This window comes from Talpa occidentalis, unplaced genomic scaffold, assembly GCF_014898055.3.
Source record: "Talpa occidentalis isolate TD23 unplaced genomic scaffold, MPIMG_talOcc4v2.1 talOcc4.8, whole genome shotgun sequence".
NCBI lineage: Eukaryota > Metazoa > Chordata > Mammalia > Eulipotyphla > Talpidae > Talpa > Talpa occidentalis.
In genome coordinates this window covers 108,813,296-108,825,624 of record NW_023605194.1, presented here as the reverse complement: position 1 = coordinate 108,825,624, position 12,329 = coordinate 108,813,296, and the positions used below count along the sequence as shown (strand labels likewise).

The 12,329-nt window shown below is 49.9% G+C and overlaps 1 protein-coding gene across 7 annotated transcripts in view; it reads left to right on the top strand.

Annotated features, from left to right (window-relative positions):
• ARHGAP10 (Rho GTPase activating protein 10) overlaps nucleotides 1-12,329 on the top strand; it is a 253,278-nt gene that overhangs the window by 23,883 nt on the left and 217,066 nt on the right. For 5 of the 7 annotated variants that reach the window (XM_054690276.1, XM_054690272.1, XM_054690274.1 and 2 more), the window contains one exon: nucleotides 3,164-3,273. In XM_054690276.1, the coding sequence (XP_054546251.1) occupies nucleotides 3,164-3,273 (110 nt within the window). Of the gene's footprint in view, nucleotides 1-3,088; nucleotides 3,274-9,586; nucleotides 9,862-12,329 lie in introns of those variants that run through there. The other 2 variants (XM_037497651.2, XM_054690277.1) reach the window with 2 other exon arrangements.

The following is a 12,329-nucleotide window of genomic DNA, read 5'->3' as shown; positions in this document are numbered from 1 at the left end:
CACTGATTAAAGGACACTTCTTCAATGAGTTTTTCCTGGCCACACTCTATTTACATCAAGTCCCCCAATTATAATCAATCCCACACCCATGAACTGTGTGGCACTTTAATTTTAAATTAGGTACATATTTGTGTGAATTTTTTTTTTAATGGTACCATGTCAGTCTTTCTCCATAGACCAAAAGCACAGTGATGCCAGACAGGGTTTTGTGTATTGTTGCATCTCTAATACCTTGCACAGTGGCTAACGTGCATAGAAGAACCACAAATATTTGTGGGAAGAATGAATGAATGAACAGAGTCAGCTGAGACCTGGGAGCTCATAGCATCCGCATCTGTGATCACTTTCCTTGGATTCTGTTTTAGGATTTAAAGCTGTGATTTCAAGGGGATAGACTCCCTCTCTCCCCCCACCCAACTTTTCCCATACTGATGGGAATCTTCACCTCCTCCCTACCCCCTCTCTTCAGTACATCCTTCCCACTGCATTCTCCATCTCCCAGGCATCATCATTCTAACTTTTCAGCAGGTGCTTTATAGACACAATTTTATTAAATCTTCTCAACCAACCTGCAGTTGCAATGTCAGCACCTCCATTTCATGGATGGCCAGTCTGAGCTTTAGAGAAAAGGTACCTTTGTCAGGTCACAACTATTAAATAATGAAATTGACTCAGAACCCAGCAATTCCTGTCTTGCCGTAGACCCATATGATTTCTCTTCACTTGGTCAGATTTCTCACTCATTCCACAGTTGCTGATCATCTCTTCCAGGCACTATATCCACGGCGTGATTGAATAAAACCAAACTAGGCAGGCCCCTCTTCTCTCTGCGATCACAGTAGCCTTATTAGCATTGGAAATTTGATTTCTATCCACCTGCCCTTTAATACTGGTGTTCGTGTGTAAAATGACATACTTCACAGCATGTGTTGTTGCAACACACACTTGCAGTGTTGTGTTGTTTTAAACCACATTCAGTGAAGTAGAGTTCTGGAGACTGGGAGTGGAAAGTGGTAATAAAGGAGAGGCAGCTGTGGATCAATACATGTGTTTTTAAACTTTTAAATTGAGATATATTTCACATACCAGGGAAAAAAGTTAACTCATTTAACATAGGCCATTCAGCGATTTTTAGTATATTCAGAGTTGTGCAACTAATATCAAAATCTAAGTTTAAGTAGTTTTCATCCTCTGCTAAGGAAACCCTTCTTGAACCCCACCCCCCCTCCAGCCCCTGGCAACCACCGATGGACTGTGGGTAATTTTCTGTTCTGGATATTTCATCTGCGCTGAATAATATATGGGGTCTTCGGTGACTGACGTCTTTCTCATTAAATGTTTTCAAAATTTGGATGTAACAGGCACCAGTTCCTCATTCCCTCTTATTGGAGGTTAATATTCCACTCTTTGGATACCCACATTTTCTACTTGGGTTCATCCCACTTTTTGGCTACCACGAATGATGCGTTTACGAACAAGGATTTGCCTGGACTTACCTTTCCGTGTCTCTTGGGCTTACAGGTAGGGAGTCAGTCGCTGGTCCAAGCTCTTTGAGGGTCAGGAGGCCTTCTTGGGGGGATTTTTGCTCAGAGGATGGAGACAGTGTTTACTGACATCCCTTCTTAAGTGTTCCCTCCCCCCGCCCCCCTTATTTGCCTGTTTTATTCTCCTCTTTGGAGACTCCAGCCCCTCTGCTGGTCTGGGATGGGGGTGGTTGGAAACCGAAACTCTCCAAACCAAACGTGCTTGGTAAAACATTTTGAATTCTCTGGAGGATGGACATTGAGGTAATAATGTTTATCTGTTTATCTGCGGCTTAGCCATTCCGAGGACTGTTTTGTAACAAAAGAGCTCATTGAGTAGGAGGCTTATTTAGCTCGCTGCGGAGGGCTGCTCTCCTGCAACGTGCTGTCCAAACAGATTCTTAATTACCCAGCTCAGTGTCTGAACGTTTTAAAGAATCCCTTTGAAGTTTCTTGGTGATGCTACCCTTCTCAGTAAACCTCTGCGCATACACATGGTGTGGGCTTGGGGGAAATGTCTGTAGGTCTGCTGGAGAGTGCTGGGCGCGTAACTGCTTAGTAAATTGGTAGTGGCTATTATGAAAAGCGACTCCAACGACCAATTGCGGTTTCCTTTAGGTATAAGTGAAATGTCAACTTTTTTTGGGGGGGGGCGGGTGGCGCACCTGTGAGTTGTTTCAGAACCCAGCGGCTTCCCAGCAGCACTGGGGTGCGTTCACGGCCGGTCGTCACCCCTTCCCGTGAAAGCCACACGGACTTGGGCACGTGCCGTGCAGGATAAAAGGGTCGCGGCTGCCCACCCAGACCCGCTTCCCCACCGGATCGCGGGGCAGGTCTCGCCACCCTGGCCCTGTCCCTCCGCTCTCCCCCGCCAGGCGCCCGAGCGCGCGCGTCCTGCCCGGGTAAAGCTCTCCATCCACAGCGCAGACGCCACCCGCGCTTTCCTTGAAGCGGGGGCGCAAATGAGGAAAGGAGAGCCCCGCGTGCGCGTCCCCTCCCAGCTCTGGGGTGTCCCCCGGCCAGCCAGACCCCCGGGCTGGGGCGCCGGCTGCGGGATGAGGGCGTGCCGCTGGGCAGACACCCCTTCCCGAGCCGGGCGCGCTCTCCGGTCGGGGAGCCGACCCCGAGTCACCCCCGAGAGGAGCCGAGGACAGGGGAGGCGCGCGGGGTGGGGAGAGCCGCGGGCCGAGATTCTAGCGCGGGGCCGCCTCGGAAGGAAGGGGAGGGGCGCCGGCGCGGGGAAGAGGCGCAGAGGCGCCGGGAGAGGAGGGGAGAGGAGGGGCGAGGAGGGGAGAGGGGGGCGGGAGGCGGAGGGAAAAGCCGGGGGCGCGCGGGGCCGCGCGGGGCGGGCCCGGGAGGCGCCCGGGGCGGGGCGCGGCGGCCTCGCGCCTCGGGCGGGCGCGCGGCGCGGGGGCCCGGGGCGGGGCGGCGGCGGGCGCCCGGGCTTCGGCGGGGGCTGCCGGATTGGGGCGCCGCGCTGCTCGCTCGCCTGGCGGCTGCTGGCGCGCACGGTCCGGCCTCGCTCCGGGCACAGGTCCGCGCCGCCCGCCCGCGCCCCGCACCTGGCGGCCGCCCCGCCGCGCGCCCCGCGCCGTCATGGGGCTGCAGCCCCTGGAGTTCAGCGACTGCTACCTCGACAGCCCGTGGTTCAGGGAGCGGATCCGCGCCCACGAAGCGGAGCTCGAGCGGACCAACAAGTTCATTAAAGAGCTCATCAAGGACGGGAAGAGCCTCATCGCGGCCACCAAGAGTAAGCGGGGCCGGGCGCGCGCGGGGCGGCGCGGCCAGGCCGGGGGAGCCGCTCCCCGGGGAGGCGGCGGTCCCGGGCCTCGCGCGTCCCCGGAGGGTCGGGAGACCTTTTCGGCAGCTGGAGGCCCGGGACCCTTCTTCGCCCAGCCAGCAGGGGCGCGGCCCGGGCGGCCTCCGCCAGCACCCCTGGGTGCTGGGGCTCCGCTGAACTGAACCGGACCTGCGCTCGGGTCCTTGCACACTAAGGCTGCCCGCGGACGGGTGCAAAACAACCTATAGGGTGACACGTTTTGTCTGTTGGCCTCTCAGAGAGTTTGCAGGATGCTTGGAAAACCTTCTGGGTGTCGAGCGCTTCCGGAGCACCTTCCGCTCACCCTCTCTGTGTTTTTGATTTCCCCCGACTGTCTGGTCTTGGTCTTAAATTCGCCAAACCAGAAAGTTCACCTGGCCGTGTGCGCTTTCTGCACATTCCTTCCTCCTCCAGCGCCTGGGAGGGTTCAAAGATTGGCGCTTGGAAGGGTGAGCAGACAGCCTGCCTTCTGGCCTGAGTGAGCACTGCCTGCAAGCCGGGAGTTCCACCCTGGTCAAGCTCCATGCTTTCCTCTCCTGCTCCGTGACGCTTGTCAAACTCTTGGGTGGCTGCAGAAGAAACGGGAGTGATGTGCTTAATTGCAGTAGCTGAGAAGAGTCTTTGTAAGGTGGGCTGAAATTTAAGCCAAAGCGCCGACTTAGGGATGCTGCTGGTAATGGGAAGGTATTAGCTCCAGGAAGGAGCCTGACCACACTTGCAACCCACCTAACCACACCTGTAACCTATCTGACCACACCTGTAAGTCCTAGGTGCTTCTGAGGATGCCTGTGCATTCCCTTTAACCTCTTCAAGAGACCTGTGCATCTAGCCTGACCTGTGTCGTCTGGGACTTTATCTCTTCCCTGGTTTCTCAATTCAACAATCTCTGCCTAGAAAATTTGTCTCTTCTCACTGGCTTGCAGACATTTCTGGGAAAAGTACTCCATGTCAACTTCTCCCACCCCTCCACCCCCCGTTTTGCATTATGAGAGATTAAAAGCTCCTGGACATCATGTCTCAGGTACCAAGCACATTACTCGGAACAGGAGATACTCAATAAATGAATTGAAATACATTTTAATGGGAAGAATTTAGTGAGCCATCCCTGTAATTTTGGAAGCAAGTTGCTCCACTTTTCTGGATGGTGTCCAGGGTTCCTTTTGGCTGTGTGACCTCTTTGGTTTTGCACAGTGTGGACGGGGAGTCACTATGTTTGGAACATGTGACTAGGGAACTGACTTGGTTGATGGGGCTCCAGTGCCTTGGCATTAAGTATGTGTGTGGGTGGGAGGTAGCGAGAGACTGTAATGCCCAGGAGTGGGTATGGGAAGAGGACCTGTGTGGGTGTGGGGGTGTGTGCTCAGTGTGAGGGAGAAGACTGCTGCTCCAGCTTACTTTTCATCAGTGTCCCTGGCAGTGGGGGTGATCCTTCTGCCCTTAGACCAGCTGTAGCAGCTCCCTGCAGAGCTAGGGAGATGAAGAGGGAGGTCTGGAGAGGGGCAGAAGGCAAAGCCAGTTTGGCCACTGATAGAAAGCTATTTATGTGACTGTGCATTAGCTCTGCCAGCAGGACACCAGCCTTGTGTTCCAGCAGCAGCTCGTAGGTCTGGGGGCCAGCTGTCAGCTTTCCTTTCCAGAGTGTTAGGCTTATCCGAATTTGTGAATCAGTATCTGTAAGGGGCAGGACTGGCCACAGTGCAGGTTTCTGATCCCATGCAAACCGGGTAAGGAGGAGTCAGAGTCCTCAGTGGATTTGCAGGTCTTTTATTGGGTTCACCAGCAATGGCAGGCAGGGGTGCTGGCTGGGGCTGGGAGGCTGGCAGGCCTCCCAGCCCCAGCAAGTCTTTATCTGGGCTCTCTGGCGTTCTCTGCTTCTGCTTCGCTTCTCCTTCAGGTTCTACTGCTGCTGGCTGGGCTGCTAGCGTCCCCCCGTGACGCGCCCTTAAAAAGCACAGTCTTAGCTCAGCTGAATCCCATCTACCTATGCCCACACCTATTCCAGGTGCCCGCCATCAGGCATGCATTCAGACAAGGATCCATCATCTATCCTGAGGCGGAAGGCAGAAAGCCTGATATTTTCTTTACCCTACAGTCCACCCCCTCAGGTTTTCTGCCATATAGTCTATACATATATATACAATTTCTAAGCAAACAAACAATGCAGCCATGGCCCACAAAAGCAAATACATCAAATAACAAAATACACATACAAAATACAACAGAACACAAATAAGTCCAGGCAGGGCACCAACCAAGTGCAAAAGACAATTATTGGTACCAGCAGATGAGCCACCAAATCTGCTGCCGAAGGCACTGCTCATATGAGGGAGGGAATCACTCACGGCATCTACTATAACATACCAGGAGCCGTCAGGCTTCCTGGCTTCTCTGGCTGTCGTCTAGGCTACAAGGCACACAGCATCCACCCCAGGATGCACTAGCTCTGGGATTGCAATTTTATTCTGTTGGGGTAATCACCACCCTCAGGGTTTCTGTCTGCAGTCGCTCCAACACTCGGCCTTCATGGCCACCATGCGACTCACAGACCCCTGCACTCAAGCCAACCACTGCACAATCACATGGGTAGGGGATCCAAACTCTGCATTCGGCTTGGGCTCCACCCCAAGCCACATTTCCCCACCCGTCCCCAAGGACAGGTTCTCAGCTCCTCACCTCGCTAAGAATGAGCAGGGCATCACCCACAGGTGATTTTACGAGACTCACAGTTCTTCAGCATACCCAGGCTGCTTAACAGCCGCTCAGGGCTTCTCAACTTATCATCAGTACCAGCTTGCTTTCTCAGTTGGCTTTCTCCTCCACCTGGCCACTGGCATACACAGCTGCTTTGGCCATCTAGGCCCACTGGCACCCCCAGATTCTCAAAAATAAACATAACCTGCTAAGGTCCTCCGCCTTCTGGCAGGATTGTCAGTCCAAAATCATCAGTTCATCAGTCTATCAGTCCATTGGCCTCTCCTGCTTCAGCAATGGCCTGCTGCTCAGGGGTCATTGGCTGGTCCTTTCCGGTGTCGTTGCTGGTCCTATTCCGGTGTCGTTGGCTGGTCCTCCGTGTCGTTGGCTGGTCCTTTCGGGCGTCTCCTTCACGCCAGGTCTCATCCTGTAGCTCGTGGACGTATCCATCTTCTATACCGCCATGTGCCTCCAGCGTCGTCACAGGCAGTCTGTTCTCCTGTCCCTCCAGGTCTTCGGAGGCTCCAATACCCGTCTGCATGGATCTTGCCGACTTACGCCAATTGTAGGGGCAGGACAGGGCACAAGGCAGGTTTTCTGATCCCATGCAGACCGGGTAAAGGAGGAGTCAGAGTCCTCAGTGGATTTGCAGGTCTTTAATTGGGGTTCACCAGGCAATGGCAGGCAGGGGTGCTGGCTGGGGGCTGGGAGGCTGGCAGGCCTCCCAGCCCCCAGCAAGTCTTTATCTGGCTCTCTGGCGTTCTCTGCTTCTGCTTCGGCTTCTCCTTCAGGTTCTACTGCTGCTGGCTGGGGCTGCTAGCGTCCCCCCGTGACGCCGCCCTTAAAAGCACAGTCTTAGCTCAGCTGAATCCATCTACCTATGCCCACACCTATTCCAGGTGCCCGCCATCAGGCATGCATTCAGGACGGATCCATCATCTATCCTGATGGCGGAAGGGCAGAAAAGCCTGATATTTTCTTTACCCCTACAGTATCCTTACTCCTGTTAATTCTTGTCCTTTACCGGCAGCAGTGTATTTGTACGTAAGCTGAAGAGAGCAACAGAGTGGCTTTTCTCTTTCTTAGGTTTAAATCTTTCCCAGAAGATGACGAAAACCCAGCATTAGCTCACGTGCTGCTGGCAACTTAGCACCACTTTGCCCTCGTGCAGGTTGCTCCACTTCTAGTTCCTTCCAAAGACTTAAGGACACTGGACTTAAGTCGAGACACCTGAGTTTAATTCTCCTTTGCTGTTAGGGCCAGGCTGCAGGACAATGGAGCAGGTCACTTGATTCCGTTTCTCGTGGCCTACTTCTAGGAGGCATTAGTGGGTTCTGCTGTGTTTGGAAATGGCTTGTTTAGGTCATTTGAAATTGCAGTCTAGGTCAATTGTTTGCTGAACCAGTTGAGCCTTTCTAGAACATCTGAGAGTCAAGAAGTCAAGGAAGGACTTGAGGGAGGTAGAGGGAGGAGCTGCACAGAGAATAACAATCAACTGGGTCAAATCGCTTATGTTTTCAGATATTTGTCAAAAAACGGCGTCTTGTGCTTTTTCGGAATTGTGTCTTTACATACTTTCTGTTTGTAACTGCCCTGTAAGATTCCTCCTGCATCCACCCAGTAATTGTTGGATTTATGTAATTTCCATGTCTTGAATGTTGTAAAAATATGTAAAGAAGTTGGAGGCGGTGTTGAGGAGCCTGAAGGCTTTCTGCTGAGTTCAGTTATGTAGCAATCAGCAAATACTTAGCATCTGCAGTGTATTAAGTATTGGGATTGAGATACCCAGGGTAGCAAGACACAGACCCTTGTGCTTAAGTTTATTGGATCAGGTTCCATCCAGGGAACGTGTTTGAACTCCTGTTTGCATGAGGCTCAGTTCTTAAACTGTGTAAGATGCAGACTCACGGTTAAAAGGTTAAAAAGTGATAAGTACCCTAACTTGGTAGAAGCAGCAGTTTGTTGCTTTAGATTAGGGTGGGGAAGGTTTACTGGGAATCTGGGAACTCATGGGGGTGTTTTAAAGGAAGGCATAGAACCTTGTCAGACTGGAAACAGTTGAGAAGGCTGAACCCATGAGGCGACTTGTTTGGCTGGAGTGGGGATTTCAGTTCGAGTAGGATAGGCTGGAGGCCAGGAAAGCAGGGTGGGGCCGTGGATTATCTCCTGGGCAGAATCACCCAGATTTTTCAGCAGAAGCCTGCTATTATGGGAAAGAATAGTGGAGGAAGAGTATCTGACATCTGCAGGGCTGGCTGGGAGCTAGCAGAAGGCGAGGGAGGAGTTTTAAAATTTTCACTCCTTTCCTAGAACAATTTCCCCTTGCAATACAGTTTAAACATTTGCAAGCCTTTCATGAGGTACCTCCAGTCTCAGATGCTTATGATATGTAGAAATGAGTAGCATATTTGCCAGAAACAGCACTAAGCCACATTGCAACAGGTGTTCTTGAGAGCTATGTTCTAGAGGGAAATAGATATTTTAACAAATAGCCCTTACGGTTATTAAGTGCTTACATAGTTATCTGAAATCATCTTCTGTGAACTTAGCTTGTCTAAAGTGCTTGGTTTCGAGAGTTCTCTCTCCCCGCCACCTCTCCCCTCTCTCCCCACCCCACATAAGTGAGCCTGTTCTGTCACAGACATGGAGAAGGATATTAGTGGCAACTAGGACTAGAATTTGACTCTTCTAGTCTTTGGTTTGGGTTCTTTTGGCTTTGATTTTTCATTGTTTTTCTCAGTCCAGTGTAAAAGTTCCCTTTTGCCATCTGTGTTCATTGTTTCAGAGAAATGATTCATATAAATGATTCATATGGTAACTCCTTTCAAGGAAATGAGTTTCCAGTGGCTGTTGCATTAAAACATGCGAGGACTTGGAAGACTTAAGAGTTGCATTTTGTAAACTTGAGCCCCAGTTTCCTTTTTCGTAAAATGGGCCTGTTGCAGAAAGGGTTGAATATTGACTAAAGGGTGTGGAAGCGTTTAGAAACCACACATGTGAAGTGGCAGTGTAGACTCTTGGCCCAGCCAACGTAGTTACTTTGACAATTCAAATTATATTCAGGTGTCTACACCCTGCCCCACATGACCAAGGGATGAATGATTGGGGTAATTCCGATGATTGTGACTCAGTCCTAGCTGACCATTAGAATCCCCTGGGGGATTGGAAAAGAAAAAAAAAAGATGCAGTTAGGGCTGAGGATCACTGCACTCTCGGTTATTAAGCCCAGTTTAAGATGAGAATGTATCTTAGTTCTGGCCAGGGAGACGTGATAGAAAGTCTACTGGAGACTTAGGGAAAGATATTTGTAGTGGCAGAAATGGGCACAGGGCAGGTTTTCTATGTTTCCAGCAGACGGGTGAAGGAGGAGTGAGTCCTGGAGCCCTCGGTGGCCTTTCAGGCTTTTATTGGGATTTACCAGGTACATGGCAGGTAGGGGTGCTGGGGGGCCGGGAGGCTGGCAGGCCAGCAAGTCTTCACTCTTTCTGGGCTCTCTGGTGTTCTTTCGCGTTCTCTCTGCTTCTCTCGTGGTTCTGCTGGCGTCCCATGACGCCACTCTTGTAAGCTCAGTCTCTCAGCCCAGGTGAAGCCCATCTACGTATGCCCACACCCTACTCCAGGTACCTGCCATCAGGCATGCATTCAGGACTGCAGGGATCCATCATCCATCCTAGTGGCGGGAGGGCAGAAAAGCCTCATGTCATTTACTTACCCTACAATATTCTTTTGCATCGAGACGAACATTCCTAAAAGATTAATATTCAGCTGTGACATTGGATGTGATGCCCGGAGCTACTCCTGCCATTTTGGACCATGAGTACAACCATGGTAAGGAGCAGGAAGCAAACATACTGGGTTTTTGATAAGCATCCTGGGAGCCACAGATTCTTCTGTGCCTGAAGCCCACTTCTGAATAGCTTATTAAATAATGTAAGCCACTTCAAGTTGGGTTTCCTCTTAGTTAATATCCTAGTTGTAAATTTTAAGCTGCTGCACCTATAAAGTGGAATTTAGAGATGTATAGGAATAAAAGCTATTCTAAAAATTAATCACAAGTATTTCCCCCTGCATGGAAAAGGATACTTGGGTATATTCTTTTCCCCCAAAGAAATCACCGTGGACCCTTACAATTCGGAGTGTCACCTGATAAGTGGTAAACTCTTTCTTGGGGTTTTACTGCTGTGGGTTGGTCTCTATACATGTGGACTTGCTATAAAAGTAATTACTGTCAGACATGAGCAGGGATGTGGACCCAGACAATCTTTAAAAGCTTTTAAAATCCTTTGCTCCCTGTAGGTGGTCCTTGACTCCAGTTAGGGTAGTTTCTGTTTAGAGTCCTCCAGCCATGTGTATTGGGAATGTCTTACTGGTTAGTCATCTGACATAATTGCCTTTTTCCTTTCCTCCCATCTGCTGGGATTCCTTGGACCACTTCCTTTTTGCCTAGTTTTTTTTTTTTTTTTTTTTTTGGTGGGGGTGACCAGTGAGCATCATTGACTTTTGAAAAACTAGGGGAGCATATTTTTGTACATAATTAAAAACAAAGACAGTATAGTAGAGATTAAGAGCACAGGCCGAGGTACGAGTCTGTTTGGGTCCATACCCTCACTCAGCCACTCGCTAACAGTGGACCTGTGGTCAGCCTACTTAGCTTTTCTCTGTGTTTTCCTCTGTTCAGTTGAAAATGCTACCTACAATAATGGGTTGCTTGTGGCATTAAATGAGTTAGTGTTTAGAATAAACACTTGAACATTAATAATTATGATGTATTATCCGATCGTAGGCATGTTTTATTATCAAGGTCCTTTCCTTGCCTGAAAAATGACTGCTTTGGCTCAGAGATTAGTGTCTAACCTGGTTAGTGCTTATTACCCTGGACTTCATCCCTCTTCCCCGCCCGCCCCTGTTCCTTCATGGTGACTGAGAAGACAGAGATCTGCAGCTCTGGAAAGGCTTCCAGAGTTTGACTGTAGTTCAGCATGCTTGAAATGCTGATGCATCAAAGCTAAGTGGTATCTTGGGAAAACATTTTCTGGAATTCATTTCAGATGCACGAAGATTTGAGGTGGAGTAGAAGGGGGTCACTGCAGCGCCTGCAAATTACGCCAGCCGTGGACAGCTGGGTTGCAGGGCTGCCCATGGGCCTCGTGCAGGGGTCTGATGAGGACCAGCTGAGGATGAGCTGGAGCGCTCCAGTCAAGTGACAACATCCATGACTGGAGCCTGCGGATACTTAAAAATTACAGTGACACTTCTTGAGGATTTTCCCTCTAGCCTGTTGCATGCTGGAAACCCTAACTTAATGGACAGTGCTGGTGTTTGCTACGGGAAATTCAGAATGAGAAAAGGCAGGCAGCCAGAAGATACCAGAGAGGGATGTTGCTGCAAGCTGTTAGGTCATGCTATTCTCTACCCAGAATCCTCAAGCTTGGCTGGGCAGATTCCAGAGAAGCTGTTTTGAGTTCTGTGACTCCAATAGCTGTTTTATCACCTTAGGATTTTGTTTTTTTTTTCCCCACTGTCAGAGAGGTGAGAATTATGAAGGATATAAAATATTGTGTAGGGCTTCCCCGGTGGCGCAGTGGTTGAGAGCTGGGCTGCGAAGCTGCCCGCAGCCTCTGCAGCGCTGGTTCGATCCCCGGCTGCTGGCGAGGGTCCCACATGGCGTGCAGACCTCTCCTGCTGCCCGCCGCTCCCCTCAGCAGTGTATTTCATCACTCTGCCTGTTCTGTTCTCCCCTCTGGCTCTGGTGAATTCTCACTCTCCTGCGCTTCTGACTGTACCCAGTGCTTGTATAAATAAATAAATAAATCTTTAAAAAAAATATATTGTGTAGTCTCCTAAGGGCACCACAGATCGTGTTTTACATGATTGCTGACTGTTTATGACAGTAAGTAAAATGTTTATATTTGACCACAGTTAATAGCAAATGGTGTCTCATCACTTAAAACTTTGCTCTTAGAAACATAGCTATGAAAACACTGCGTCATAGGATTCAGTGTGGTCTTGTGTTGCCTTTGACTTTCTACATATTGTTTAAAGAAAACTTGCAAGTTGGCTTTATTTGTGGATTTGTGGGAGAGTGTTTAGAAATTTGCAGTTTATAATGCCAATGAAGGGTGTCTTGGAGTTACATTTCACAGACAAACGGGCAGTTGTGAGCTCCATTTGAAAATTGTTTTTTTTTATTGGAAGTATATAATTTTAATAACAGTAGCTAACTTTTATTGAGCATTTACTATTTACTTTGTGCTAAATTCAGCATGGCACTGTATTTTTTTTTTAAAGATTTATTT